The sequence below is a fragment of the Lepidochelys olivacea genome (assembly GCF_965140295.1).
Source record: "Lepidochelys olivacea isolate rLepOli2 genome assembly, chromosome: 12".
NCBI lineage: Eukaryota > Metazoa > Chordata > Testudines > Cheloniidae > Lepidochelys > Lepidochelys olivacea.
The window spans coordinates 9,042,295-9,069,596 of record NC_140422.1 but is presented as its reverse complement, the minus strand read 5'-3'; the positions used below and the strand labels follow the sequence as shown (position 1 = coordinate 9,069,596).

General features: G+C 47.4%; 2 protein-coding genes across 6 annotated transcripts in view; one reads left to right on the top strand and one right to left on the bottom strand.

Moving 5' to 3' along the window:
- The window catches only part of NECAB2 (N-terminal EF-hand calcium binding protein 2), a 368,846-nt gene extending 364,957 nt beyond the window's left edge, over positions 1 to 3,889 (top strand). For 2 of the 4 annotated variants that reach the window (XM_084644587.1, XM_084644588.1), the window contains 2 exons: positions 1,200 to 1,291; positions 2,724 to 3,886. In XM_084644587.1, coding sequence (XP_084500713.1) covers positions 1,200 to 1,291; positions 2,724 to 2,752 — 121 coding nt within the window. In that variant the 3' untranslated portion in view covers positions 2,753 to 3,886. Of the gene's footprint in view, positions 1 to 1,199; positions 1,292 to 2,723 lie in introns of all 4 variants that reach the window. The other 2 variants (XM_084644586.1, XM_084644589.1) reach the window with 2 other exon arrangements.
- A 181-nt stretch (positions 3,890 to 4,070) lies between these two features.
- SLC38A8 (solute carrier family 38 member 8) overlaps positions 4,071 to 27,302 on the bottom strand; it is a 32,853-nt gene continuing 9,621 nt past the window's right edge. The window contains exons 1-11 of one of the 2 annotated variants that reach the window (XM_084644584.1): positions 24,694 to 24,749; positions 24,398 to 24,588; positions 19,243 to 19,441; positions 17,794 to 17,953; positions 15,976 to 16,080; positions 14,339 to 14,396; positions 13,128 to 13,242; positions 12,017 to 12,164; positions 10,808 to 11,007; positions 8,377 to 8,428; positions 4,071 to 5,026 (exon numbers count right to left, since the gene is read on the bottom strand). In XM_084644584.1, coding sequence (XP_084500710.1) covers positions 4,924 to 5,026; positions 8,377 to 8,428; positions 10,808 to 11,007; positions 12,017 to 12,164; positions 13,128 to 13,242; positions 14,339 to 14,396; positions 15,976 to 16,080; positions 17,794 to 17,953; positions 19,243 to 19,441; positions 24,398 to 24,586 — 1,329 coding nt within the window. In that variant the 5' untranslated portion in view covers positions 24,587 to 24,588; positions 24,694 to 24,749 and the 3' untranslated portion in view covers positions 4,071 to 4,923. Of the gene's footprint in view, positions 5,027 to 8,376; positions 8,429 to 10,807; positions 11,008 to 12,016; positions 12,165 to 13,127; positions 13,243 to 14,338; positions 14,397 to 15,975; positions 16,081 to 17,793; positions 17,954 to 19,242; positions 19,442 to 24,397; positions 24,589 to 24,693; positions 24,750 to 27,302 lie in introns of those variants that run through there. The other variant, XM_084644585.1, reaches the window with a different exon arrangement.

The following is a 27,302-nucleotide window of genomic DNA, read 5'->3' as shown; positions in this document are numbered from 1 at the left end:
GGGGGAAGGTGGGGACACAGAGAGACCAATGGGGAGGGGCAGGGAAAGTGAGGGGAGGAGCAGGGGAAGTGGCAGGGAGGGAAACAAAGGTGACAGCAGGTTGGGGGCTACAAAAAGTGAGAAACAACACAATAAGCACAGAATTAAATGAGTGCCTGGAAAAGAGAGAGAAATGTTTTAAAGTCTGGCCAGGCCGGCGGCTGGGAGGTTGGGGAAGAGCCAGTCTGAGTACAGAGGTGGGCTGTGTCTGCAGTGCAGCAGGGAGGGTGTGCGCCAGCCCCGGGAGACAGATACTCTGCTTGACCTAGTGTGCTCCAGACTGGAGTTTGGATGCTGCAGCAGAGGCTAGTAACCCGAGCAGAAGCCCACCCGCCACACACCCTGGGGTCCAAATTTGGAGGGCCTGGGCTAGCTCTACTACAGAGGCAAAACCAATGATCAACTAGCCGAAATGAGAGACCAGGCTCCAAATGGAGCTGCAGGTGCTCCACATCTCTGCAAAGCTGCTGCTTTTATTGAGGTGCCTAAATATGGCATGTAAGGGTCTAATTTTAAACACCCGTGTGAATATTTTGGCATGGATTTAGCTTCCTATTTATTGTTAATGGGCTCTAATTAATCAACACCCACATGAAATGAACGTATCTTCTAAATCATATTAATTAGCCCAGTGTCTCTCCCCACTCAGACTGTAGCATGTTTTCCAGGATCTAATGCCCTGTTAAGATCCCAACCCTTTCAGCCTCACAGATCATCCATGATCAGCCCCTGCAATTTTCCAGACATGTGCTCTCCTCTCTACTTCTTCATTTCTTCCTTCCTTCCTGGAGATCTGGGTGAAAGAGCTACAAACCTGTGCTGTGCATTGTGTATGAACACATCTGCATACCACAAGACCAATTCTGTTGCTATACAGAATGATTAAACGTGAGTCTGATAGGTAAAGAAGGAGCAAACACTAGGCATTACTGGAAATGGACATGAAAATCCCTACAATTCTGCATATGGTGGGACCCTGATATAGCAAGCAGGCAAACAAACTGCAACTGCGTATCTCCCTGCAAACATCCAAGTCGTTCTTGCTCCCCATGAGTCATTCCTGATTGCAATTCCCAGTAGCAATGGGCAACCCCAATACAGCAGTCTAACACATGAGAGTTTATAGGCCACGATTAACAATTTCTCAAACTTTGTTGCAGACACCTGCAGAGTGCTCCCTGTAAAGGGTTCCAGCATGTTAAAGTGGACACACTGACTCAGCCTGAAGCAGTTTCCAGTGTGTCTGTGCCAGGTAAGGGCAACAGCAGTCAAAGGATCTTAAGCCCTGACGGGACTTGGACGCAAACGCTCCTGCTTCAGCCATTTCAGGCAGAAGGCTGAAAGGCCTCAAGGGACTAAGCAGCAGGCTCTCAGTTGAATTACTGGTGAGCTCTATGCCCGAGCTAAAAAGCTGTCCTGGAGCCTTAAAGCGAACCAGTCTGCACGTGCCCTGCCCAATACATGCCATTGAGCGGTACTTTGTCCTGCAGGACAAGACTGTTAAGATTCCAGGGGTTATATTTTTAAATACATTAAGCTGCAGGCATTGAAACAGCGCGCAGTGCCACAATTCACACACCCTGAGGGCCTGATTCTTCATGACCGGATACCCTCTGGAGTCATTTAAGCCTACACTGGCTATAAAATGCTACCCAGCCCAAATGATGGTAGCACTTGCCCCCCACCCTCAGTGTAAATGACTGCACCAAGTATAACACACTGGAGAATCAGGCCCATTGTGTTCTTCGCAGAGGTTACTCCTCCATGAGAGCAGCATAAAAACGTGTGTTTAAAGTGGGACTGCTCAGTCATTGTGGATTTTTTGCTTGTGTATGGCAGGAGTTTTTCACTTTCCAGGGTAACTATTTGTAAGCAACTCACGGCAAGACAAAAGGAGTCCACATTTCTTACTGCTGAGCAAAGAGGCTCAGCAGCTGATTTATAAAAGCCCCAGGACTGGAAGTCTGGTCCACCCACACAATTTTTTTGCTGGTGTAACTTGGTTGGTTAAGAATGTGATTTTTAAAAAAACCCAATAGAGCAACACCGCCTACCATGGATGCAGCTGTGCCGTACGAAGGTCCTTAGTCCCCTATGGGAATAAGCTGTACCAGTATAACACACATCCACACAAAAAGGGTTGTACCACTTTAACCACTATAGTTAAAGCAACACAACTTGTGAATGAAGACAAGGCCTTATCCATTGTGTGCCTCAGTTTGCCCCTGCAGCTAATAACTGCTTACCTCCCACAGGGGCTGTGACGTTTAATTAGCTTGCAAAGTACTGAGGTGTCTAATGGATGGTGCTAGCAACATGCAGCATTTAATTACTTAAACAATTAATTTTTCAGTACACCTGTAAACAGCCGAATTCTGCTCTCAGTCTCACAGTCATAAATTCAGATCGATCTGAGTGAGGGGGCTCCCGCTTTACATCAGTGTTACCAGTACGGGATTTGACCCAATCCTTCAACGTTTTAGCTGTGTGACAAGATACCTGCCCTTGAGTGATTTGTTCTGCAGGCAGAGAGCAAGTTCTTCCCATTTGTGCTGCAATGAGCAGTCCAGCTCTGACACAGCCTCCTCCTATCGCACCACCCCAGGGAGGGTTAGCCATTGCCTGCACAAAGCTGCGGGGGGGTGGAGACTGAGCTCCTGCCTTGACTGGTTGTTCTCTTGCAGCTGCCTGGTGCACTCTGAACAGAGATTGAGTCCTCGGCCGGCACAGAGTCAAGCAGCAAGGTGATCCGTTGCACTTCCAGGCTCTCTTGCCTTTTCTGTCCAGTGAATTCTCTCCCCCTTTGCAGAGGACTAAACTCCTGTCTTTTCTAATGCCTTTGGTACAGGTGATGTCTTTTGAGTTCACTACTAACCAAGAATGTCAGCAATGTATTTGCTAGGTGTTTGAAGTGAAGGAAAAACCATAACCACCCCACCCACTGTCATAGCTCCTAAACGCTCCCCTTAAAGCTTGGGATGGAGCAGAGTCTGCCAGTCTCCTGCCCCCAACAGCCCCATTGCAGGGGTTCATGGGTTTAGTCTTGGCTCTGTCCCAGACTTGCTCTGTGACAGTGGGCAAGTTGCTTATCCTTCCTGTGCCTCAGTAAAGTGAGGCTGATAGAACAGTTTGGCCAGAATGGTCAAACCTGCCTGCCAGCACGTAGGGCCTGATAGTGACAGGCTCATACTCGAGCCCCATCTCATGGCGGATGCTGTCTGAGAGGGGCCAGCAGCAGGTCACCTCCCTTAAGGAGTCTAAATATCAGCGCTGGTGTTAGTTTCTTTGTCCAGTAGTTTTGAAAGAAAATAATTTATAGCAGGGGCAGGACTACGCTGTAAGAGTTCTCCCTGAGATTTCACTGGTTCACTGCTGCATAGCATAACAGGCCTTACTCCTAGAGAGAAGGAGACATTCTGCCACTGCCTTAGAACTAGATACAAAGGGGTCACCTTTTTAATTTGTTCATCAGGTTTCTCTTTTATAGGCTGCTGAAAAGAACCACTTGCCTTTCTCCTTCCCTCCCCAGTCCTACCTCTTGATTCCATAATTAGTTTCCTTCACATTAACACCAATGCATGCTAAATAAGCCTTGATGTACTAGAGATGCCTTCTGGCTGTAGAAAGTAGCAATCTGTTCCTTTACTAAGTTTGGTGCATTTTGTATTTGTTTCTAATAGGGACAGAAGCAGGGGAGACTAGTTTTTGGGATGCAGGCTTGCTTATTTCTTCACTTTGACTGTAACATTTGATATTATTCTAGCTGTATGTTTGATATCATTGGGCTCTAAACCCATCGTACACTATAGGAAATTTAATATTAGGATATGTACAGTTAGATAATACAGAGACCAAATAAAATGTAAGTGGGAAATGGTGGTGGTTTTATTCTAAATCGCTCCTTGCTCTTCAACAGGGAAACAGAATGGAAGTAGTTTTGTGAACTTGTAATGAAAAACACATCAAAATAATTCAAGGGTAGGTGGAAAATAAAGGGCAGTTATGCACAAAATCACTGTTCTCCGTAGTGGGAACTCCAGTCTCCTTGTATTGAAGATGAGATGCCACACTGAGGGAAGGTCTACGCTGCCAGCAGGGAGGTAACTGCAGCTGCACAGATAGGTCCAAGCTCGCTCAAGTAATAATAGCAGTGAAGGCCCAGGAGCCTAGGTGCTACCCTTGCCTCTCGAGCTGCTGTGTAGACATGTGCATAAAGGATCTAGGTGTTGAACTTGCAAGTTCTAATACTTGTACAAGTCTAACTCTGGTAATGGACCTTCTGTCTCTATTCTAGCAATACTGATATGATCTGTAAAATACAAAACATGATATTTCAAAGATTTGCCCTTTTTCCAGAATGCACACACTTATCCATTCTGATGTGAAGGGGTGTCTAGTTGTTGTCTTGAACAGGGTGTGTAATAAGGGCAACACAAGGGGAATGGTATAACCCATTGGGAAAGCTGGCATTTGAGATGACAATAACAGACCATAGTTTGAAGAAGGGAGTATTAGGGACACCTTGGATTGACCTTTCTCCTCCAGTGGCTGATACTTGGGTGTTGCTCTGATGAAAGGAAACCATGTACCATCAGAAGGGAAGAATAGATAAAGGTGTGAGGAGGTACAATGATCTTAGAGCATCACTGTGATGTTTGACAGGCACCCTGCTGCATGGTAATGCTTGTCATTTAGCAAACAGGAGAGACTGTGTAAATAGATCTCTTTTAAAGTGAACGTAAACAGGGAAAGGCTGAGAAACACCCATCAGTCATTTGGAAACCATGCTCCAATAAGATGCATTGTTCTTTGCAAGCACGGCTGCCTGTAGGTTGCACCAAATTACGTGCAACTTGCTGAAGGCTGCTGGGTACCTGTAAGCAGCTAGAATTTGTAGACCAGCTCCATGACAGCAGTGGTTGTGCTCTGACCAAAGACAAAAGCTCCACAGAGGATGGAGATGACACCCCAAGCAATCAAACAGGACCTAGAAAATAGAAGAACAGCACAATGGAACTGTAGGCAATGATTTAGTCTCCTAGGGGAAGGCTGATTTAAAGAGAAATGTTACCATGAATACAACTCTTCCCCTGGACATTGCCAAAATGAGAAATCAACTTTTGTTCATTGAGATCTTAGGTTTAAAAAACACAAACTACCACTGGTCCCCTAACTGTACTGTTCTTCATACTGAGCTAGCTCATGGTGCAGCCTTCACTCCGTATTTTACTGAGGAGGGAATGTTGCCCCATGACACCTCGTCAGCTGGTTGGAAGGGGGGGGAGAAGTGTATGGGTGCCTACTACAAGTTTCTTAAGCCTGACCCCCATTTCTCTGTCCTTCCAGCCCCAGTGTAAGGTTCTCCTGGAGCAGCAAGGTGCTGGGCCCTGTAATTTCTGCCCCTCTCTACTAAACAGCGGTTATCAGAAAAGACAACCCTTGTTGGGGGAACGCAGAGACAGCAGCTCAAACAAACAATCACTCTTTTCCTTCTAGAGCCCACACCCTTTCAGGGGACGAGCTGCGTTCAGTTTCTTCCTGTGTAATGAGAGACTGTTGAGTGGCTGTAGTCAAAATGTCAGTACTGATGCACACGTCAGAAAGAACCCAGCTTGACTTTCAGGTCTGAGCTAGAACTTCTGCCAGGGAAACGAGCGCTAGTTGCCAAGGAGAGACAAAAGAACATGGACTCCTCACCTCATTTATGCAGAGTCAAACCATACTTCTCTTTTGTACCAAATGGAATGCTTTTCTCTTAGTTGCAGGGCTCTCACTTATGAGAAATTGTCAATGCAGCCTCTACTACACAGAAACGTGGGCCCCGCTGAAGAATAAAGAAACTTTCCTTTTGCTCCCGTTTCCTCACTTGTCAGTATGGCTACACCATTGCATTCAACTTGCTTTGCTATTTTTTCTTAGCCCAAGGGTCCATCTTCCTGACCAAAGTAAAAACCTTCCAGACTTTAGCCAAATAAATTCCATCACAACACTACATGAGTAATAAAGAGGAGTTGGACACTGAAAGACCCTCACTTGTACAGGCTTTAAAAACATCCTAGTTTGCTTCCAGGATAGTTATGAATATTTCTTTGGAAGAGAAGGATGTTTGGGTAAAGCTACGAGACTCCAAGATACTGTCTGAAAATATGCCCACAGAACCGGTCAGTTGAGTGAGTGGTTTGTTCATTGCAAGGCAGGAGAAACAATAATCTGACAACTCTCTTCAGGTGAGCAGGACTGTCCCTGTCCATCTGAGCTATAGTGAAATGCAAAATTCAGTTTAAGAAACACATTAAAAGATACTTGTGAATTTGGTTGTGTCTTGACTTACGTAACCAGTCTTTAAGGATGAAATTCACAAGAGACCCAAGGCTCTGCTTATTCACCATTTAATTTGCGTAGGGCTTAAATGTGACTTGTGCTGGCTCTGTCTACAGGCCCATTCACTTCCCCCATCATAGCTGAGAGACCTGAACCCATGACCTCCAGCATCAGAAGTGGGAGTCTTAAGGTCTAAACCCACCAGGCAGCTGCATTGGGGTAAACAAACTGATTCCTCTCCAGCCTCTTCTTAAAGCTAACTCCTGTCTCACAAACCCTCCATACCACCCTGCCAAAGCCCATTAAAAAATGACAGGCCAGTATGGGGTAGTTCATAATTACCACTGGGCTTTGGACATTCCTGAAATGAGCTCAGGAGGGAATTGCATCCAGCCCTCTTTGGCCAGAAGCACAAACGGTTACAACATGGAAACCAGCTCGTGGGGCAGCATTATTTCAGGCAAAGAATCCTGGGAAGAACCAAGAGGACTTGCAGGGAAGCGGAGAAAGCAGACTCCAGCACAATGAAAAGGGCAAGTTATAATCAAGCAACAGCAGTTACTGCTTCTGGTTGCGTCGCCAGGTAACAGATGACTGCAGGCCAAGTGCCAAAGCTCAAAGCAAGGGCTGTGCAGGCTGCCACGCAAGGGGGCTGCTGTTGCCAGATTCAGTCACGGAGTCTCAAAGGTGTTTAGGCACCTAACTCCTGTTGATTTCAATGGGAGTTAAAGGTCTTGGAGGATCTGGGCTGAAGGGCTCAGTTCTGTCACCCTTGCTTGCGTTGACTAAGACCAGACCATGCAAGTAGCTCCACGACTGTCAGTTAACGTGCCTCTGTCTCACGTGTAAGAATAGGAGAAATTAACCCACTGAAATCTTAAAAGTACTTACAAGGGTGAAGGTGACAGAATTGGGCCCTTACTATTTTAAGTGACTTGATCTGCATTTAGGTGGTGGGCTGACTGAAAGATGCATGGTAGAAGCTTAGGCTGTCAGCACTGTAGAATAAGCATTGATCAAATCCAAACAACAGAAAACCTGCCTGTTTTCCAGCCCTCTGGGCCTGATAAATTAAGGCATTTAGTGCACAATTCAGAGAAAAAAATACATTAAAATTCCTTACTAACAGCTAGAGCCGGGTGAACATGCGAGCAGTATTCATTCCAATACAAACCACATGTCCATTTTGACTGTATTCGTGACCCTTATTTGCCATGTTTACACAGGGATTTTTTTAAAAATAAGATTGCAGAAAAGGGTCTCATGAGCAAACAAATGGCCATGTGGGCAGCTCTTCCATTGCTCACGGAGCAGAACCACCACCACCATGTGGCTTAGGTGACCAGTTGCACACCACATAGTGAAGAGTCTGGTTAAAAAGAAACCAAAACCCGTGAGTGCAGAATTTAAAGAGGAGAACCAACTACATTTGCCTAATTTGTCAAATTATTCACTAATAGCTCATCGAGCTCTACAAACACTTCAGCTTACAAACTGAAACATTTAAGATCGAATTTCTTACCATTCAAATGGTTTCAAAACTCTTTTTGCACTTTACACAGCTTAGGCAGTGAAAGTAGACTGTCTGTCCCCTCTCTCTCGACATAATGCTGTTTGGGTTCTCAACAGGAAGGGAGAATTACTGTATATTTATAAAAACAACAACGAGTCCGGTGGCACCTTAAAGACTAACAGATTTATACACACTCATCCTTTTGGCTTTAACTGCTATGATTATGTCCCTCTAAATCTGTTATTTGATGTCACATTTTGAGACTGCAAGAGCCTTGCAGTGGAGTTTAGAAAGGAAAACCGACACAATCATTCTATGTTAAGTTTTCATGGGCACTTCTGATGTGTGGGAGATGAAGACAGAAATGGAGGGACCCTGCCACATTTCTGAACTGATCATTAGGGACAGCTCCACTTACACAGGCTTATACATGTAGTGTACTAGGAACGTCTCATAATATTTATATGCATATATCCAGCCCAACATGGTATATGGAAGCTTACTTTTTTCTTGGCTCGATGGGTTCCATTTCCATTGCACATATTAGACATAGCCCTGCAAATCAAACCATACATGATATGTCATTTAAACACGTTCCCAAATATTCCTCCCAGTAACCATAAGGCGGCAGTGGCAATTTTGGACAGAACCACACATTCATGTGTGTAATTGCCAAGATCTTGCATTAGGTCGGTTGTGCATTGCCGATCAGCACTACAGCTCGATTGGAACACGTATGGATAAAGTCAGCTATATCCTTTGGATGCCTGAACTTAAGACTTTCCCCCCCATTTTCAGAAGTTTAGTGGGATTTCCATCATTTTCTGTTGTGGCTTCTGCTCTGCCGGCACGTGAACTCACTTCTAGTGACACCCAGCTACTTTTAGAGGGTTGTTACATAAAATCATTCACGTGGATTCATTTTACTTAGGAAAAAAATGACGATGGCTCAGATTTTGAGAGGTATGTAGGCATTGCTTTGCTCAGCATTGCAACGCCTAAACATCCGGGCCTTTGTCATTTCTATAACCTGTGACAGCTACGAGCGGTATGGAAATGTGACGGAGCATTGAAGTAATGTAAATGGAGCAGGGTAAGGAAGGAACGGTCTTTTTTGTTTTTCTTTGCCCACAGAAAGGAGCCTCTATTATATTTCACATCTACCTCCACCTACATGGCATCCCACCAAAAAGGAAGTGTGTAGATTACAAGATCAGACCATCTTTGGAAGTTCACACAGGCCGTTGTTCTGCAGCCACACACATTGCTCTGGAATTACATTTGTTTTTGAAATGTTCTCAATACGTGGGCAACCTGATCAGGTCTTCCTCCTGATCTCCCCCTTCCCCTACATACACGGAGAGGAAGATTTCTCCAGTGACTCCATTTTCCACTAAACTTGTACCCCTCCGATGACTATTGGCAGGGGTGAAAGTAAGGTGGTGTGGGCCAGCACAGCGTACCGGTAAAACGTGGCCGTCGGGACCGGCCCCTGCAGCCTTACTTTAAAGCGCTGCCCTGGCACTTTACCCTCACTGCCCCTTTTGCCCTCCCAACCCGCAAGGCTGCCAACGGGTTGGGGGTGGGGGTGGAGCAAAAGGAGCAGCTACCCCGGGGCTGATGATTTAAAAGGGCCCAGGGCTCCAGTCGCTGCTGTGGCAGCAGCGGCCAGAGCCCCAGGCCCTTTAAATCTCCACTGGAGCCCAGGGCATGTGGAAGGGCTGGCTGGGGGAGGCTGACCCCCCAGCCCCACCCCTTCTGCCCGAGGCCCCACCCCCATACCGGTAAATTTTCAATTTTACTTTCTATTGGAATTACTGCAAGAAAGTTCACGACCACCATTTTGGAACACTTGAAATCTTAATTGCCATGTTGATAACGCCGGGCCAGAGTTAGCATTATAACTGGCACCTACAAGTTTATGTGAAGAGTTTTTAGCCCAGAGGCTCAAAGAGGAAGGGATTCTGTAAAAAAAAAAAAAAAAAAAAATTCAACCAGGGAATTTACAGTCCTGAGACAAAGTTTGAAATAAAAGTAAGTAAGTGGCGCTTCCAGCTATAATTACCTCTCACACCTTCAGTGAAGGAACCTACAAAACATTTGCTCAAGAGGGTGGTGGCTGAAAACAGCAATGAACAGAGAAACACCACGCTACTGAGTGCCTTGCAAAAGCAGCTCTAGACACATTCCTTTAAACAGAAGAGTCTCCCTTTTGCTGAAGAATGAACAATCCCGCACCCAAAAAATATTCAAACCTAGCATTTTTAACCTGTTTCATTGCATTTTACACCTACTCTGTGTAGGTTAAGGGATTACACAAAGATGCAAGGCCGCAGAGAATCAGAACTTGTGATTCATGGACACACTGATAAGTTACCAAACAAAATTCATGAACATTTATTTGTATCCAAAACTGCCAGATTGCAGCCACAGCAGGAGATTCTTATCTGAAGGCTACTTTAAAGAGTCTGTGGATTCTGGAGCCTTTCAATCAGGCTCTTTGCTCTAGGAATAGGCCCACGCAGAAAGGCAAACTTAAAAAAGCCATCCTCTTTCCCCCTCCAGCTCAGAGCCCCCAGATGAAATCTTGGGGAGAGATGATGTTGGGTTGGTTTGTTTTTTTTTGTTTAAAGGGGCAAATGGAGCAGTGGTCAATGAGAATTTTTTTAAACTCGCACATAGCTCCCAGTGCACCTGATCAGAGAAAAATCTGAGCAGGAGCCCTGCCTCTGTGTCAATTCCCTTCTGTCACCCCAGTTTTCAGAGGAAATTAATTCACAAAAAGCGTTTTCACCCCAGAGGCTCAGAGCATGGGAAGGAAGTTTGGCAGCCTCACTGCTCAATAGTAACTAATGCAGCAAACCCTTCCCAGGCTCAGCTCCTGAATTACAATACTTAATTTGTTAATTTGTTAATCTGTTAACAAGTACGTGCCTGGAAAGATAAAGATGAAGGCGGCGCTGATGCCACCAATAATACTGATCACCTCGCTGATGTCAGGGACAAACAGAGCAATGGCGAGCGTCACGATGATCCACGTCATCGTCAGCACAATCCTTGTACACCGCTCATAAGGCTCCATGAGCACGAGAGACCTGCACTTGTCATTCAGGCAGACATCCTGTAGGACAGACCTATCAGACAGACACCGCCAGGTTACATACAGCGCTGTGCTGGGCTCAGAACTCCTTGCACTGGATTGTGTTGGAGCAATGCACTCAGCTCAGCCCCACCACAGCAGGGAGTTGCTCGCAGACCACGCGGTCTGCGTAGACAGGCTCATACCTCCCGCACACTCGCTGCCCTTTCCCAAGCGTCTCTGTGCGCAGACGGAAAGCACCACCTTTTGGTTTGGGACAGGCTGTTTTCCCCAGCACACTCCGCCAGGGGAGAGGCCATGGCTTCACCATCTCCCCGTCCCTTTGGGGACAACATGTGCCCAGAAGTTCCTGCCCCTGAACAAAGGCCTGGGACAACTTACTATTCGTATGACAGACGCACCTAGAGGCTCGAGCCAAGACAGGGCTCAGCGAGTTACACTCACCTCAGCTTTGTTACAGTGAGGGGAAGATACCTCCCTGCTAAAAATCTCACTTTCCCCTCGGTCTGGCTCCTCAAGACGCACTCTTCCTTTTCCCTTCCACAAGACCCCCCCGCCAACTTGTGTCTTTTGATATGCCAGCTCTTCCACCTGCACACCCTTCCCCAAGGCTGCTTGCCCGGGTGTCCGGTTTTATAATCTCAGACAGCCCCTGCTCATCGATCCCTTGTGGGGAGGTTGTCACTGCCTTCCGTACGGTGGCCACTGTCTTTATGAACCTTCTTCGCACTTATTAATGCCTATTGTCCTTTCAGAACTAGCCCTTTCCTGGCTTTCTTCCTTCACCATTGTGAAGGGATACCCAGTCGGTGGCAGATTTTCAGCCACCCACATTTGGGTCTCCGCCTAAGGCGTTAACTTTGAAACCAATTCAGTGTTTTGGAGGTGGGATGCGTTTTGCCCTTAGTAATATCCCTTTCCAAATCTTCTCTTGGTGAAATCTACATTACTGACACCTACCACCGTGACAGCGTGGGCATAAGCCCATTCCTAAGCACTGCCCCTCCACAGCCGTGCACATCTGCAGTCTCCCTCTGTCTTACCTGCCCAGCAGGAGAACGATTGGGTAGATGGTAATGATGGAGATGCCAAAGAGTAGCCGGGCTATGATGATGACCACGTCATTTCCTGGGTATGACATCAGAATATCAGCAGCCACATCAGCACCAAAGGTTAAATAGCCATAAAGCCCTAGAAACAAGAGAAGCAGCAAAGATCATAGGCATTAAATGTGATATTGAGCTACAGTCGTGATACCATATGGGGAGGAGTTTGGAGTAGGAACCAACTACGAGGAAAGTTATTAAAATGAATGCGTATTGCTCATTATAGCCGGGGCTGGTAGCAGTGCCTATTTCCAGGCCCCTTAGGCTGAGAGGGGGTCCTTTAGCAGGGGGCGGGCTCCGCCCACCCACTTCCTGGATCCCAATAGGATTAAGGTTGCCCAACGTGTCCCATATAAAAATCTGTTTATAACTTGGCAAAACTTTAGCCATTTGGGCTCAAATGTTGCATGCTGGGTGTCTGCCTCAGGCTGATTTGGGGGGCGGGGGGCAGGAGTGTAAAAGATTTGAAAGACTGGATGGTGGTCACTTAATGAGGAGCTATTCTGTTAAGTGAGCACCATCCATTCAGTGCCCTGACTGAGGCCGGGGTCCTGTGGGAAATATAGTTGGGGATTATGTCACTGGGGACTGTGTTATAATGCGGACGCAACAGAGGGCTGCATCATGATTGTGCGGGCAAACTTAATTCTGGCATTTCATAGCTTCTGAACGCTTGACTTTGCAATGGTAATAAAGTTATTTTAACATAGGTTGTGTGTGTGTATTTATCACTTATGTGGGAGGAAGACAAATTTATAAAACTTCCTTGCCAAAGGACTCCCTTCTAGGGCAGCTGAGCTGCAAAGAGTTGAAGCAATCTTTAGTCAAACAATTTAAAGGCATCCTGAGCACAATTAGCTGAGGCGATGCTGATCAGGAAAGCCCTTGTCCACACCGAGTGCTACGGCATGTTTCACGTTGCATACGAACATGTGGTCTAACATGAAGCCATTGCCAACAAGACCTAGGCATGCAGTGTGGTTTCTGGGTCAGAGGGGAGGGGGTAGAAGTTTCAGCAGGTTAGGATAAGGCGAGAGGGAGGGGTTACCTGTAAGAGAATAAATTAACAGGCAGAAGAGCATGGAGAGCACAGACACCACGATCCAAAGGGAGAGTTTCTTGTTACGCATGCTGCTGTAGATGGCAATGCAGGCTTCATGACACTGAAACACGAGAGAACAATGCATGCTTATGAGCAGGTGAAGGGAGGGTGAAAGGCCTCGGATCCCTCTCACTTATCATGTTCCCTCTGTGCCTCAGTCCTGCCACCACCCTGTCCCCAAACCTTCCCACTCCCATACGCAGCCACTCCGCCCTTCCCCCAGGCCCCTGCTTCAGCCGGAGGCAGACTGCGAGGGTACCTCCTGAGTCCCCTCCAGAGACAGAGTGATTCTCCCTGGTCACCAAAACAAAGGGCCGGTCCTTCCTCCTCCCAGGAGGACACAAGGGGACGTTCTCTGCCTCTGGAAGGGGTCACTGCCACCCCTCTCAGGGCCGGAAACAGAGCTGTTCCTTTCTCCCCACCTCAGACAGCAGGGGAAGGGAAGTGACCACCCCCCTGGTTCTTGTTCTCCCCACCCCTTCCGTGGGGCAGGATCTGAGCCAAGCAGCCTCACTGCTATGGACCCGAGTACAGGGGAGCTCTGATCTGGGTTCCGCTGGTTCTGCCTGCTCCGAGACCGGACCAGAACACAGATCCAAATCCTCATTCTGCCTTGACCATCTGGCTCATGTAGGGCTCTTACTGTATCAGGCTTCCTGCATGAGGTAGCCTCATTAACACTACTGCTTATAGAAAGATGCCCATTACTGGAAGCTCCTTAAATCAAGCCCCTTCCCCCGTTCTCTCAGACTCACTAATGAAGGACACAACTCAACGTTGGGATTACGTCTGCACCGGACAAGTATGTACGCTGCAACTCCCTAAACTCCCAGGGTGAAATCCTAGCCCCATGGAAGTCAAGGGGAGTTTTGCCTTTGACTTCCCTGGGGCCAGGATTTCACCCCAGTGTCCCACCCTAGCAGGCAGAGGCCTCCATAGATTCTGGGATGCATGGTCTTGCGAAGGTGGGAAGGGGGGAGTCCTCTTTGCTTGTTCCTTGTCCTGGTCAGGAATCCCGGGACGGGGCAGCGGGGAAAGAGACCTTCCCTAGCCTGGGGCATCGTGTTAAGTGAGAGCTTCTGCGAAGGCAGCCGTAGTAGCAACCCGCTGGACTGGCCCACAGAAAAGGACAATTGAAATCCACACAGTGCTGTTACCTGAAATCCAAAACAGATCGTTGGGATGACACTGAACATGGAAGCCAAGGAAGAGACCCTGCAGATGGGGAGAGGAAGGGGAGCACAGGTGATCAGTTGAAGAAAAAGTAACTCAATGGGGCAAGAAGAGAAATACATTCACAGCCTTGCCTGGCACCACAGCGAAAAGCTGCCTCCCAGGAAAAGTAACCCAGCAGCATCTACTGGCTATTCCAAAAGGAGGCAAGTTTGCACCCACTTACACAACAGACAATTCAGCTTCCATTCTTGCAACAGACTCTGCGTGCCTGGAGCCCCGCTGGCTTCCAGGAGGGTCAGCCCATGTGGAGTCAGTTGCAGGAGTGGAGCCTTCACTGCACACGGACACCCTAAACCCTGGTCTACCTGAGGGAATAATTCCCCACTGGCAGCCCCACACGTTTGCCAAAGAACCCCTAGCACAGACAGCGCTCCCACAGTCACACCCATTTTATAACCTGCCGCGAACCAGCTCCTCAGCAGGTTTAACAGCGGTGAAGAGGCCCAAAGCCACCAGCCCCCTGCCGAGGCCAGGGCTCTCACTCTTGCTAGTTCCACTGAACTGGTGTTGGCACCAAATGAATTTATTGCACAATTGCCTAATGTAGACAAGGCCCTGGAGTCTTTCAGGGTTGACAAGACTGGAATTTCTAATGTAAGAAAGCAGAAAAAGCCTCCCACTGGAAAATTGTGTGTGTGGGGAGGGGGAGGGTTTTCAGGCCTTCTTGATTTATCAGACTGAAGCGAAATAAATAAGGAAAAAGGACAGATGCCCAGTTCTCCCTCACACCCTCCAGGCACCTTTGAAGAGCCACACAGCCATGACAGACCCTGAAACACACACTTCTCCCAACCCCAAGAATTCATCATCTTCCAAGGATGCCTGCATGCCTCAAATACCCAGATGGCTCACAGACCCTTTGTCATAACGTATCCTCTGGCCTTCAAAATAGAGGGCCAGATCATCTGCATCGCTCCGCTGAAGGCATGCACGTGGCATTGATTTATGCCAGCTGAGGATCTGACTCTGAAGTTGCTATTTTATGCAACCTAAATCCATGTACAACCAATTTTTTAGCCACCCCTCTGTTGCCCATATGAGGTATCTGATGGGCCCCAAAACATAGAAACCCCCTGCTTAGACATCCACATCCCAGCCGTAGCAGCAACAAAAGGGTTACTACTCTAACCACTCTACAACGGCATTGATTGCTTAGCCTTGTTTCAAAGTGAGCAGCATGCACTTTGTTGGATTAGTTATTGGGGCAGGGAGAGCCAAGCACTCCTCAAGGGCCTGAGACGCAGGTTAGCGCCTCCAGGCATGATTGCAGCTGCCCTGGCCACTAACTTTATTGTCAGCAGATCCAGGATTCCTCCAGGACATTAGCACAGCATGGCAAGCCAAGGAGGAGGAATACAAAGGAAAAAAAAACACACAGGCAGACTTTCCTGCAGTTTTAACAGCCTGGCACTGCATAAAAACAGCCCTGAAGTTCCAGCACATTTGTTGTGTTAGCATCCTAATTGCCATTTAGCACATTTGTCTCCTGGGTTTAGTGCCAAGTCAAGGACCCCTTGAGTCCCTTGAAGCAGTGATAAATGGTTGCACCAATACTTACCTTGAGGAATAATGGTGCTCATACAGGATAACATGCTCCGTCCTTAGGTAGTATTTTATTATAATCACCAGGGTCAGGTAGCAAGCAGCCAAAGTACCTAAAATACTAACACAAAGGATTGGAGAGGAAAAGTGTTAAGCTTTTATCGTACCAAATGAAGATTCAGCCAGGCTATGTTGGCAGGCTGTAATGTTCAATGAGTGCGCGTTACAAACCTATCAGAATATACTGCGATTTAGAAGGGCAGCAACCTGGCTGCTCACAGAAACTGGTAAAATACTGCACTTTTTAGTTCACCTGACTGCAGCCAGACCCCCAACATGCACCAGCATCTGCACAAAGGGAAACACCTCCCTGTCCACAGAGAGAAGCGTTTTAGCTCTAACAGGAGTCTGGCCCGGAGTCTCCCCTCTTACTTGAAAGCAGCAAAGAGTCCCGTGGCACCTTGTAGACGTATTGGAGCATAAGCGTTCGGGGGTGAATACCCACGTCTTCCGATGCATGCATCGTATTCTCCCACGAACGCTTATGCTCCATTACGTCTGTTAGTCTATAAGGGGCCACAGGACTCTTTGCCGCTTTCACAGATCCAGACTAACACGGCTACCCCTCTGATACTGTCTTGCTTGGTTTACACTGCTATGACTTCATTTGGACTTGCTCCCAATTCACTGAGGGGAAAGCGGGAGCACAGAGTCACGCCCTATGGCACGTACGTGTTTTCTGTAACACTCACCACTTCTTAGCTTTGCAGAGACAGGAATGAGCTCACCTGCCACTGAAATGCAGCCTCCTCTGGGGTGGAGCGAGAGACACGCTGCACCAACAGCACAACGCAGGAGTGTGAGGGAGTGAACGGGAAAGATTAATATCTTGGACTGAAACTGCAAGCAGGGGGATTTAGGTAGAAAGAAAATTATCCAAGATGCAGTTTGGCCAAGACACTGATTTAGCACCCCCATTCCTGTGAGAGATTGTTAGGGGGTCCGTAGCGTCATTCAGAAACCTCTGCCCGAGTGAGAGGTGCTGAAAGGACGGGACGTCAGAGAAAGCCATGTTAACGTGTTCCCAGTCTCTTCTTACGGTGTTTATTTTAGGTCACACCCTATTTATTAGCAATTACAAGTGATATTATTGGCTGACAGCCAGCTTGTCTTCTCAGCTCTGCTCTGGCACTAGGGATTCGCTTGCCATGTTGTATTTACCAAGTTCACCAGCAAGTTTCTTAATCTTTTCTAAGAAGCGAAACCAATTCGCCAAGTCCCACGCCCAACGAGAGCTCAGCTAACACACATGTGGGGCTCAGTCCCGCAGGCGCACACAGAGCCAAAGCCCTCGCCCTGATTCAGTACCTGTGGACAGGTGTTTCTGTAGCATGGTCAGAAGCTCGCAGGCGCTTCACCTGCATGGACTGGAGCAGCGGGAGGATGGCTGTACATGGGCCCGATTTCAGCTCCTCCTCCTGCGAGCCGGCCAGGGGGAGTGGCTGACTTGAGAGCATTTCAGAACAGCAGACCAGGGCAGGGAGGAGGGCCTGCCGCTGACCTGGGAGTATATCTGAAGGCTACCTGCAGCTGCTCAGTGCCTCACTGGGTATTTATGGCACAGTGATCTTGGTGCACACCAGCCTGCACCTCCCATGTCCCTCCTCTTAAGTCCCCACATTGGGTGAATTGTGGTAACAGAGCACGAAGCTCAGCTGCCCTGCCAGCGGCTCAGCATGCTTCTCTCACCCCCTCGCTTGCAGAGCTGGGTGCATTTGGTCCCAGTTCAGCCTATCAGCCTTCCGCACAGCTCCGGCGTTAGCACCAAGCGTACCTGGTGTATTTCTGGAACCCGATCTCCCTGGGGACAGACAGAGGGAAGATGACCAGGGCACACAGGGCAGTCAGGGTGAAGCGGTAATCTGTATACCAGTGCTGGGGAGGAGGAGGCCCTTCTCCGCTCAGAGTCACATTCATGTAGAGGGAGTCACATACTGAAGAGGAGAAATGGAAGAGGAGGTTCAGGGGGGCGTAGGAGATCAGCGTCAGCTTCTCTTGTGTTGTCCTAGTGGTCAGCAGCAATACGGCCAGCAACAGCATAAATCGCTTTTAAGATCTCACACGGGAACGGCTCACGAGCACCCAGGAATTAAGATCAAGTTTCAGACAGAGGGCTCCAGGGCCGTAAGGATCACACATGCAGTCCCATCAGTAATACAGCTCGGCAGACGCTGGACTAGCCTCAGCTGGAAACAGGAGTTTACAAAAAGTCTGGGAGGGATTGACCATGGAGAAAATGGCCCGCTGCAGGATTGACAGGATGGCCGCCTTTCGCCAAACGCACAGGCAGCAGGGTGTGCCAAAACGCTCTGCCTCCCTCAAAATTGTCTCTGTGCTGATAAAGTTAATGGCCTAATTTTCCAAATGTGACTAGTGATGTTGGGTGCTTTCCTGGAGACGCCTTAAAGGGGCCAGACACTCAGCACTTTCCAAAAATCGGGCATCTTTATGAGATCTCAAGTTGGGCACCCCTGCCCCAAAATCAAGGCCAACACATTTGTTTTGGGAGTCTCTTATGCATGCCTAGGGGGCAGTTTACATACATGCAGAGAGCCTGAATGATGCAGACTGCAATAGCTCATGCTATTGGCCCAAACATGGATGGCCACTTCTACTTTGGTGGGTCTAGGGCAGAGGTGGGCAAACTACGGCCCGCTGGACCGTCCTGCCTGGCCCCTGAGCTCCTGGCTGGGAGGCTAGTCCCCCCTCCTCAACTGCCCCCCTTCCCCCACAGCCTCAGCTCACCATGCCACCAGCGCTCTGGCCTGCCACTCCTGCCGGGCAGCACGGTGGCGTGGCTGTCTCCAGCATGGTAAGGGGGCAGGGAGTGGAGAGTCCCAGGGGGCAGTCAGGGAACGGGGGGGCGGTTGGATAGGTGTGGGAGTCCCCTCAGGGGGTGGGGGTGTGGAAAGGGGTCAGGGCAGTCAGGGGACAGGGAGAAGGGGCAGTTGGATAAGGGGTGGGGTCCTGGGGGGGAGGCGATCAGGAGACAAGGAGCAGGGGGGGTTGGATGGGTCGGCGGTTTGGGGGGAGCAGTCAGGGGGTGGGGGCGGATGGGGGCCAGATTGTTTGGGGAGGCACAGCCTTCCCTACCTGACCCTCCATATAGTTTTGCAACCCCGATGTGGCCCTCGGGCCAAAAAGTTTGCCTCCCCCTGGCTAGGGTCATGGTCAGAACAAGGGGACTCTGTGCCAGGTCCATTCTCTAAGCAGGGACACTTACATTTTTCCAGCTGATCGCCCACAACTCTGAGAAAGGCTACGGAAATCATGAAGAGATTTAAAATGAAGCAGATCTCGCAGAGCTTCCCAATGGCCGACCCACAGATTTCTCTGACTACGCCCTGGTACGTGGACTGGGTGCTGATGGAGGAGGCATATCCCAGGATCACTAGGCCGCTAATTAGGAATATTAAGGAGCCCTGCAAAGATGGAGGCCATAGGAAAGAAAACTGCCGTGAGTTAGCATTTCCACTGGTCCTCTTTTAACCAGTAACAATTAGAACTGCCCATGTTATGTTGTGAAAGTCTTTCCTCAAAAAGCCCTGGAAGTTACATGGCAGCTCTGTAACATAAGCATAAAGCAACTGATACCCAAGACAAACACATCACAGGCTTTGGCAAGAGGAGGCTGCTTCCTTTTGATTCTTCTAGTAAAGTGAATGCCTCTGAACCACTAGGAGATAGAGGAGGGAGAGCGCAGAATCCCAGGCATCACTACATTTATTATTTGTGTTGCCGTAAAACCTAGGTGCTTCGGCGCCGTACAAACGTAGAACAAAAAAGACACTTTTGAGGGGTAAGATAGAAAAATCTAAAAAAGAATTGGCAACGCCCAATCTTGTATCCGGCCACTACATGGAAGAGGGCAATCTAACCACCTACTTTAATGGATGCATTGTCATTTCTAATGCGGTTGCTTAGCCCCGATTCATAGATAGATCTCGAACACCCCTTTCTATCAATGTAGAATGTAACGTATCAATCCAGGCTTGAGTACAATGAATATGCAGGTGTAAGGAGAGTCTTTAGGTTTGGTATCTCTAGTTTATTTCCTGGTGGAACCTGGGCCATAGTGGAACACAGGCTATCTGCCAATGCTATTCTGAAGGAGACACACCTAGTATGTCAGTCCAGGGTGGGGGTGCTTTTTTGCACTAGCGGCCAAGATAGGCTACAAATGAAGGATCGTTTTAGGAGAATAATCAAAGGTTAGCAAATTTTCCTGTCAAAACACCCTCCAGCAGCATCACCTCAGTATTATCTTCTTCTGCCTCTTGCTGGCAGCTGCCATGCAAAAGAGTGAACCCCAACAAGAAGAGAAATTGACCAACTCTGCAGGGGAAACAGTGAAACTGACGATGCAGAAGTGGGACAGAGGGGGAAAGTGTTGCAGTTAGGGAAGGACTTTTCTTCCTGCCTCTTTGCGCTGGGAAACCTGAGCTATACATAAGAGAAATACCACCACCTAGCACTTGTCATCAGGAGATCTCCAAACGCTTCACATAGGAGATCATTATAAATGCAATCAAACTGGTTACAAGGTTCTCACCACTGCCCTGCCACCCTACCTAAGGCCTGCTTGCTGAACTTTTTGGGGTACTCCACATGTATTTCATGTGGTAACAAGCAGCAAACAAACAAGCAGCAAAGTAGATGCCTTAAGCCAAATCCTCAGCTGGTGTAAACCAGCATAGTTTCACTAAAGTCAATGAAGCAAAACCAATATGCACCAGCTGAGGCTCTGACCCTGAAAGTATGTCTACAATGCGAAGGAAAACCTGCAGCACCAAGTCTCAGGGCCCAGGACAACTGACTTGCGAACGCAGGGTTCAGGCCACAGGGCTAAATAGCCGCATAGACATTCCCACTCAGGCTGGAGCCTGGGCTCCGAGACCCTTCCTGGTCACTGGGTTTCAGAGCCCGGGCTCCAGCCTGAGTGGGAATGCCTACTCCACTGTGTTTAGCCCCGCAACCTGAGCCACTTGACCTGGGCTCTGAGACTCGGTGCTCCGAGTTTTTCTTTGCTGTGCAGATGTACCTTCGGTGCCTTCACTCAAATCACCATTATACAAGCACAGAGCAATAACAAGGGAAGTCTGATATTTGAAATGGAAGAGCCAAGAATCAGTTTCTTCAGGGGGGGTTTTCAGAGAAGATCTAGAAGTTCTTAAACCTGCAAAATCACCAGCAAGCATTTACAGCGGCACCAGCTGCACCCCCGATGAGAATGACACACCTGAAAAAATACATCTTACAGGGGAAGTCTGCCTTCAAGGAGGAAGTGAACCCAGAGGAAATCTCTTAATTGATGCATACCCGTTAGTAAGCTTATTTAAAACAACATACAAAGTTAAAAGATATAAACCTGCCTTTATTTTCATTTAGACTTCAGTTAAATCCACTAGAACCAGAAAAAAAGGCCAAAGAACTAGCTATAAACATGGGCCTCATTTCCAGCATGGCTTAGCTGCCCCCACGCCCTTTGACTTCAGTCAGCGTTGTGGGGGGCTCAGGTCTCTGGGTATCAGGCCCATATGGTAAGATTTCCTCAGCGTCAGTTCAAGGTCTCCCCAGCCTGGAGCTCAGGAGCCGGGCAGGACAGTCCCACGAGCTAGATGTGGCCCGTGGGCCGCAGTTTGCCCACCTCTGCTTTATCCCAACCCCGTTCACTGGGCTTTGGATCAGACCCTCAGTCGGTGACTCATTTAAACTTGATGCAGGAAAGGTACAATAGGGCTCAGATCATATTCCTCATAAAAATCAAACGGAGAGAGTGGGGCCCTATTCTTCTCATGTACGCCAGTCAAGCTTGATTGGTTTCAGTGAAATTACTTCTGTTGTATAACAGTGAAAGGAAGAGGAGGATAAAGTCCAGTGCCATGGACATAATAGAGGTCCAGGAAGGTTCATATTCATATGAGGGGAAGGTTTTCAAAAGGCATAAAGGGCAGGTGGGCACCCAAGTGTCTTTGAAAATTCCCCTGTAACCTTTTGAACCTACTCCTACATCACTCAGTGCCTGTAAATCCTAGAGACAAGGCGCAATGGTTTCTATGCTGGAGGCATCAGGTTATTTGTGAGGACATGGCTGCCCATCAGTTGTGCTTTTGTGTGTTTTCATATTTGATTTTAATGGTTATTGTCTCACCAATATTAAGCCGCAAGAAAATTTCGCACAATAAATTGCAGAGTCTGTTACACAAGTTGTGTGATCTCATAAGAACTCTTACCAGCTGGAGGATAATAAATGCATATTATGCCAATAAACATGATTAATGCATAAACAGCACCTCATTAATAGATTACTTAAATTCTGATTTTGTACATCCGACACTGAATATCTTTGATTTGTTAATACAAAAATGCTTGTGCAACAAAAAAATTTGTTTTCCTCCTTTACCAACTTTTAAAACTTGCTCAATAATTGTTAACGATTCTATCAGTATAAATGAAAATTAGGTGTTTGTCTTACTCTTCAGAATTTTTGTAACTTAGTACACTTCCACCACCCTGTAATTCATTCATTTGGGTCCCATTCAAGATCTTCATATCACGATCTCTCTCACTTCAGATTCCTTAAATCCTGCATTTTCAAGTTGAAGACTTTCCAATTATCTTAAATTTATTTTATGCTGATGTGAGGCCCAACCCAAAGACCCGTTCCATCGAAGGGAGCCTTTTCACCGATTTCTATAGGTGTTGAAGCTAACTGAGAACATGGAAATGTTTTGGTTACTGGTTGGAAACTACAGACAAGAAGGTAATTGTGTACCTCTGGCTGAAGGAGAATTAGATTATTGTGCAAAGAAGTCAATGTTATTTTAATCAAACTTTGCAGAAAAACGTGGCATTGGAGTCGGTGGATAATTGATTGGAAAAGCTTCAATTAATCAAGAAATCTCACTGGCAGAGTAGAAAACTCTCTCTTACATATCTCAATTACCGGCAATATGAACAAATAATTTAAAATCCTCCAATAGACAGGTCATACCCACGCACAGCATACCCACAGATTTCCATACAGGGATGCCATCTCTGTCCCCGTAGCTATCCACCTCACCTACCACAAGTCTAACGTCGTTCTTATTCATTAAAATTCTAATGTGGAGCATCCAGAAAAGGTGAATTCAAACAAGATATAGTTGCATCAGTCCTATTACTAGGAAATGGTATCAGTGCACACAAGTTGGTCATGCTTAATGTTGCCAAAATTAAAATTATGACCCCCCCCACTGACTTTTAATTATAAAAATCTATACTATTCTTGATAGAAGGGAAATTATATAGATATGGTCTTTATTATAAAAAAAGTAAAACAAACTGAGAAAAAGGTTGCGAACTTGAATCTGTGTCTGTCAGATCTATCGGGTGTTTTTACCATCAAAGGTTAATGTACTTTTGGTAATATATAAACTGAAACTTATTGAATGCTCGAGCCAATCTCTCTCCATTTATTATTCAAATCATAAGAATAATTTGTTTTTAATATGAGAATGTTGGATGAAAGTTATGTATACACCTCATTTCTATCATCCTCATTCACCTCAATTACCAACCCAATTAGTTCGTAAATTGCTTTTATGATCATGTATTCCTTAGCAATTTTTACAAAGCTTTCCATTTCTTCACAAGTTAGACAAGTACATTTTGTTGGGGGTTTTATGTAACATATTCTCCCATAATAATTGTACCAAGTTGATAGGAGTCTCCATTCTGATTACTTGGTGGCAGCTAAAGGCTCCAGCCCTAAGTTGGAATTGGGGCTCTCTTGTGCTGGATGCTACAGGGTCTGCCCCAAAGAGCTTACAGTCTGAGGCCCCGGATTCCAAACATTCCCATGCTTCGCTTGGAGCATGTGCTCGTGCGTTGGCAGCACGGGGGTGTAAAGGAGCTCAGTGACAGACACAGGGCAGAGAAGAGGCACAGGATACCCAAGCACAGCGATCAGCACAGTGTTTGTCACATATATACATCGACACACAATCCCCAACAGGGACTGGCTATGGACTCTTTTTAACTCCCTTCCCCCTCCCCTAATTACAGAGTAAACCACTGAGCTGACCAAGGGCAATCTGAACTCACCTCTTTACTCTGTCTTTGCTCTACAGTTACTAGCTAGTACCACTGCTAGGTAAGAGGTGGGGCATAGAGGGCAGGGGACGAGGGCAGTCTCACAGCAAAGAGACACTCTATAGGAGCTGAGGGGGACAGGGAGTGTGGGAGGAACAGGGGGAAAATACAGAAAGCTATTCGTTACCGCTAGAGAAAGATTAAGCTACAGGATTTCTTTTCGCCACTAACACAGAATCTTTGCCCAGTCCAGTGAACTAGTCAATCACACTACAGAAACCCTGGGATATTTACTTGTCACTTACCAGTTCCACAAGAACAGCTGCAGTGATCCCTCCAGCCTTATTGAAAGCCCATGGGAAATTAAGAAGTCCTGCTCCAAGAGATGATTTCAGCATAATAAAGACAGCCCCGGCAGAGGATAGGTTTGGGCTACCTGACTCCAGAGTAGGCTTGGCTAACAAGCCGATGCTCTCTCTAGCCAGCTCCTTCATCTCTGAAAGGAAAGAGGGTTGGGTTTAATTGTCTCAGCGTGGACAGATCTATCTAACTAACAAGTCTCTCTGGAATAACAGCTCCTTGGGAAGGTGAGTCCACTCACATAGCTCTAGAGCTGGATTTGGAGTAGCACATCTTCCTTCAAAACAGTTTATTCCCTGCTTTGGCAAAGAACATTAAAATAAAAGGAGTGGGGGGCTCAGAACTTTCACCCCCAATCACAGACCTGCGGGGGGAGGGACTGTCGGAAACCAGATTCTTCTCGACCAATCAAAGGTCAGAAGAATGTGAATCAATTAACTGAGCCAAGTTGTGTTCAGTCGTTTCTCAGTGACTCATTTAATTGGCAGTCTCTCTGGAGAGGATTAAACAGGAGCAAAATAAGTGGCAAAGCTGTGTCAGATTCCGCAGAGAGGTGTGTGCAAAGATGAAGAACAAAGAAATGGGCTTTGGGGGGGAAACCAGGGCCGAGTTTAATATGAGTGTTGTGTCCTCTGTGCAATCCAAACTAGTCGCCTACAGGTTCGAAAACAACCACCTGGGCCTGATCCATAGCTCACTGACACCTGTGGAGAGACCCCTCCCTATCCACTGACTTCACAGGATTTTTGTCAGACCTTATTGGCCCCAGTTCAGCAAGTCCTGTAAGAACAGGCTTACCTTTAAATGTGTGCTGAAATGCTCTGCTGAATCAGGGCTTACGTGTATTGTTACTTCCCCTCTGTTGAATGACAAGGATTCTAAACACCTCTGCTCTTTACTTAGCACAAGACATGCCCAAAGGTACACAAAAACAAACTAATAGTCTTCTCCCCTGCCTCAGTTTCCTCACCACTGTGGGGTGTACTCTGGGCTTGGGCAGAGCCTTCTGGGGTGTCTAGGATCCTTCCCCTACGGCTCAGGGATTCTCTTCAGAAATATGGCGCCTTCTCTGACCTTGGCTAGTCTACAGGTAAACAGGATTCCCCTGCTAACCAAAGCCTTCCTCTCTCTCCTGCCCAAAGCTTTCTGTGTGGCTCAGTGAATCTTCCCCTGACCCACCCAGCTTCTGTGACTACTCAAGACTAGCATCAATACCTGGGATTCTTTGTTGCAGGTCTGCAGATTTTCTACTATCGCAGATACACTTTTAATCCTTTGGAAGAAGGCTAAACATACAATATCAAATTTCTCCAGTGTTTCTTAGGTTTCTCAGCTCCGGGTTACAGTTTTCATATTAAATCAGTGTTAATAACTAGATAAACAGACATAGCAGGCATATATAGAACAGAATTGTAGAATGTTGCAAATAAACGTTTAAGGATTTCCCTTATCCCCTTTCATATTGAATCAACTTCCACAATAAACTCTTTTCTACAGTATGGAGAAAATGGATACATGAGCTAGATTCTACTCTTCCTGGCCCAGTCCAGTGGCTTCAATAGAGTCGCTCCAAATTCACACCAGTGAGACAGGAGAATCAGGCCCACTGTGCCCAGTCAAAAGTCCACAGAACCAAGGGCCAGATCTGACCTCAGTTACACTGGAGTAAAGCCAGAATCATTCCACTAAAGTCAATGGAAGTTGTCTAGATTTACACCTGGGTAACTGAGCAGAGAGTCTGATGCTCAGTGAGGCTAGTGGCTTCACTCAAACTCCTCTCAGATTAAACATCCCATCATGGTTGACATAGAATCCTGTTTTTTCTCCCCAGCAATGGGACAATCTAATTCTCTCAAAAGCTGCATGGAACTTAGAAAATGTCCCCACCAAAGGAAAGTGTTGATTTGCCCAGCAGAGTTTGTTTGGTCTCTCGTGAGCACTAAGCTGGGCGCATGATCACCCCTGCAGAGGAAGGGACTAACGAACGTTCAGGAGTCGCCATAATGGCTGGCACACTTATCTCTGAGTCAATGGGCTGGGAGTGCCAGGACAGAAGTTCCCTGCCAGGACAGAGGCTCATCTTGGAATTTCCATTTCTGCAACTCGCCCACAAATGGAAATGGGTTTGCGAAACTGCTAGTGGCAACGAGCAGAGAGAGGGTGTTTAAGTAGCTGTGGTTATCTCGAATTTGGGCTGCTTTAGGGGTTGCCATTTCTGGTAAATGACCCATTTGGACTCACTCCTCGGGCCCAGGGGGTCACGGCTGGAGGATCCATCAGGATTTCAGTAGTTGCCCACATGCAATGAGGAAGTTCAAATCTGCAGCTGCCAAGGAGAGTGCTTGTTGGCATTGCCAGCAGAGGCCAAGGATTGACTAGCCGTGAACAATCAGCTCTCCTCACATGCCGCAGGGGTGACCCCTTCTGCTCAGGGGGAGGCACGTTAGTGGGGCAATAGGGGCTGTTTGCACAGATGCTGTCCCGCTTTTATGTGCCTTAGGACTTCAGGCTCCATGGCTGCTAACCTAGAATCTTTCATGAGCACTAATGACCTAATCCTACATCCAGCTCCCAGTACCAGGGCTGAACCCTGGGGATATCCAGGCAGGTAATCCTGCACTCTCTCTGTGGCTGTTACTGCATCAGCCTGCATATTGTTGCTTGTACTCCCAACTCTGCAAGGGGCAGCGGCCAATGGACTCAAGCAGCGATGGATGCACCAGCTCCCCACCCCATTCTGTTCCTTAACACCCCCCTGACAGCATTTCCCTGGAGCGGGGCTCCACATCTGGAATATGCTCCCCATCAAGCCTCCACAGTTCCTGCTCCCAAGGCATCAGAACAGTCCCT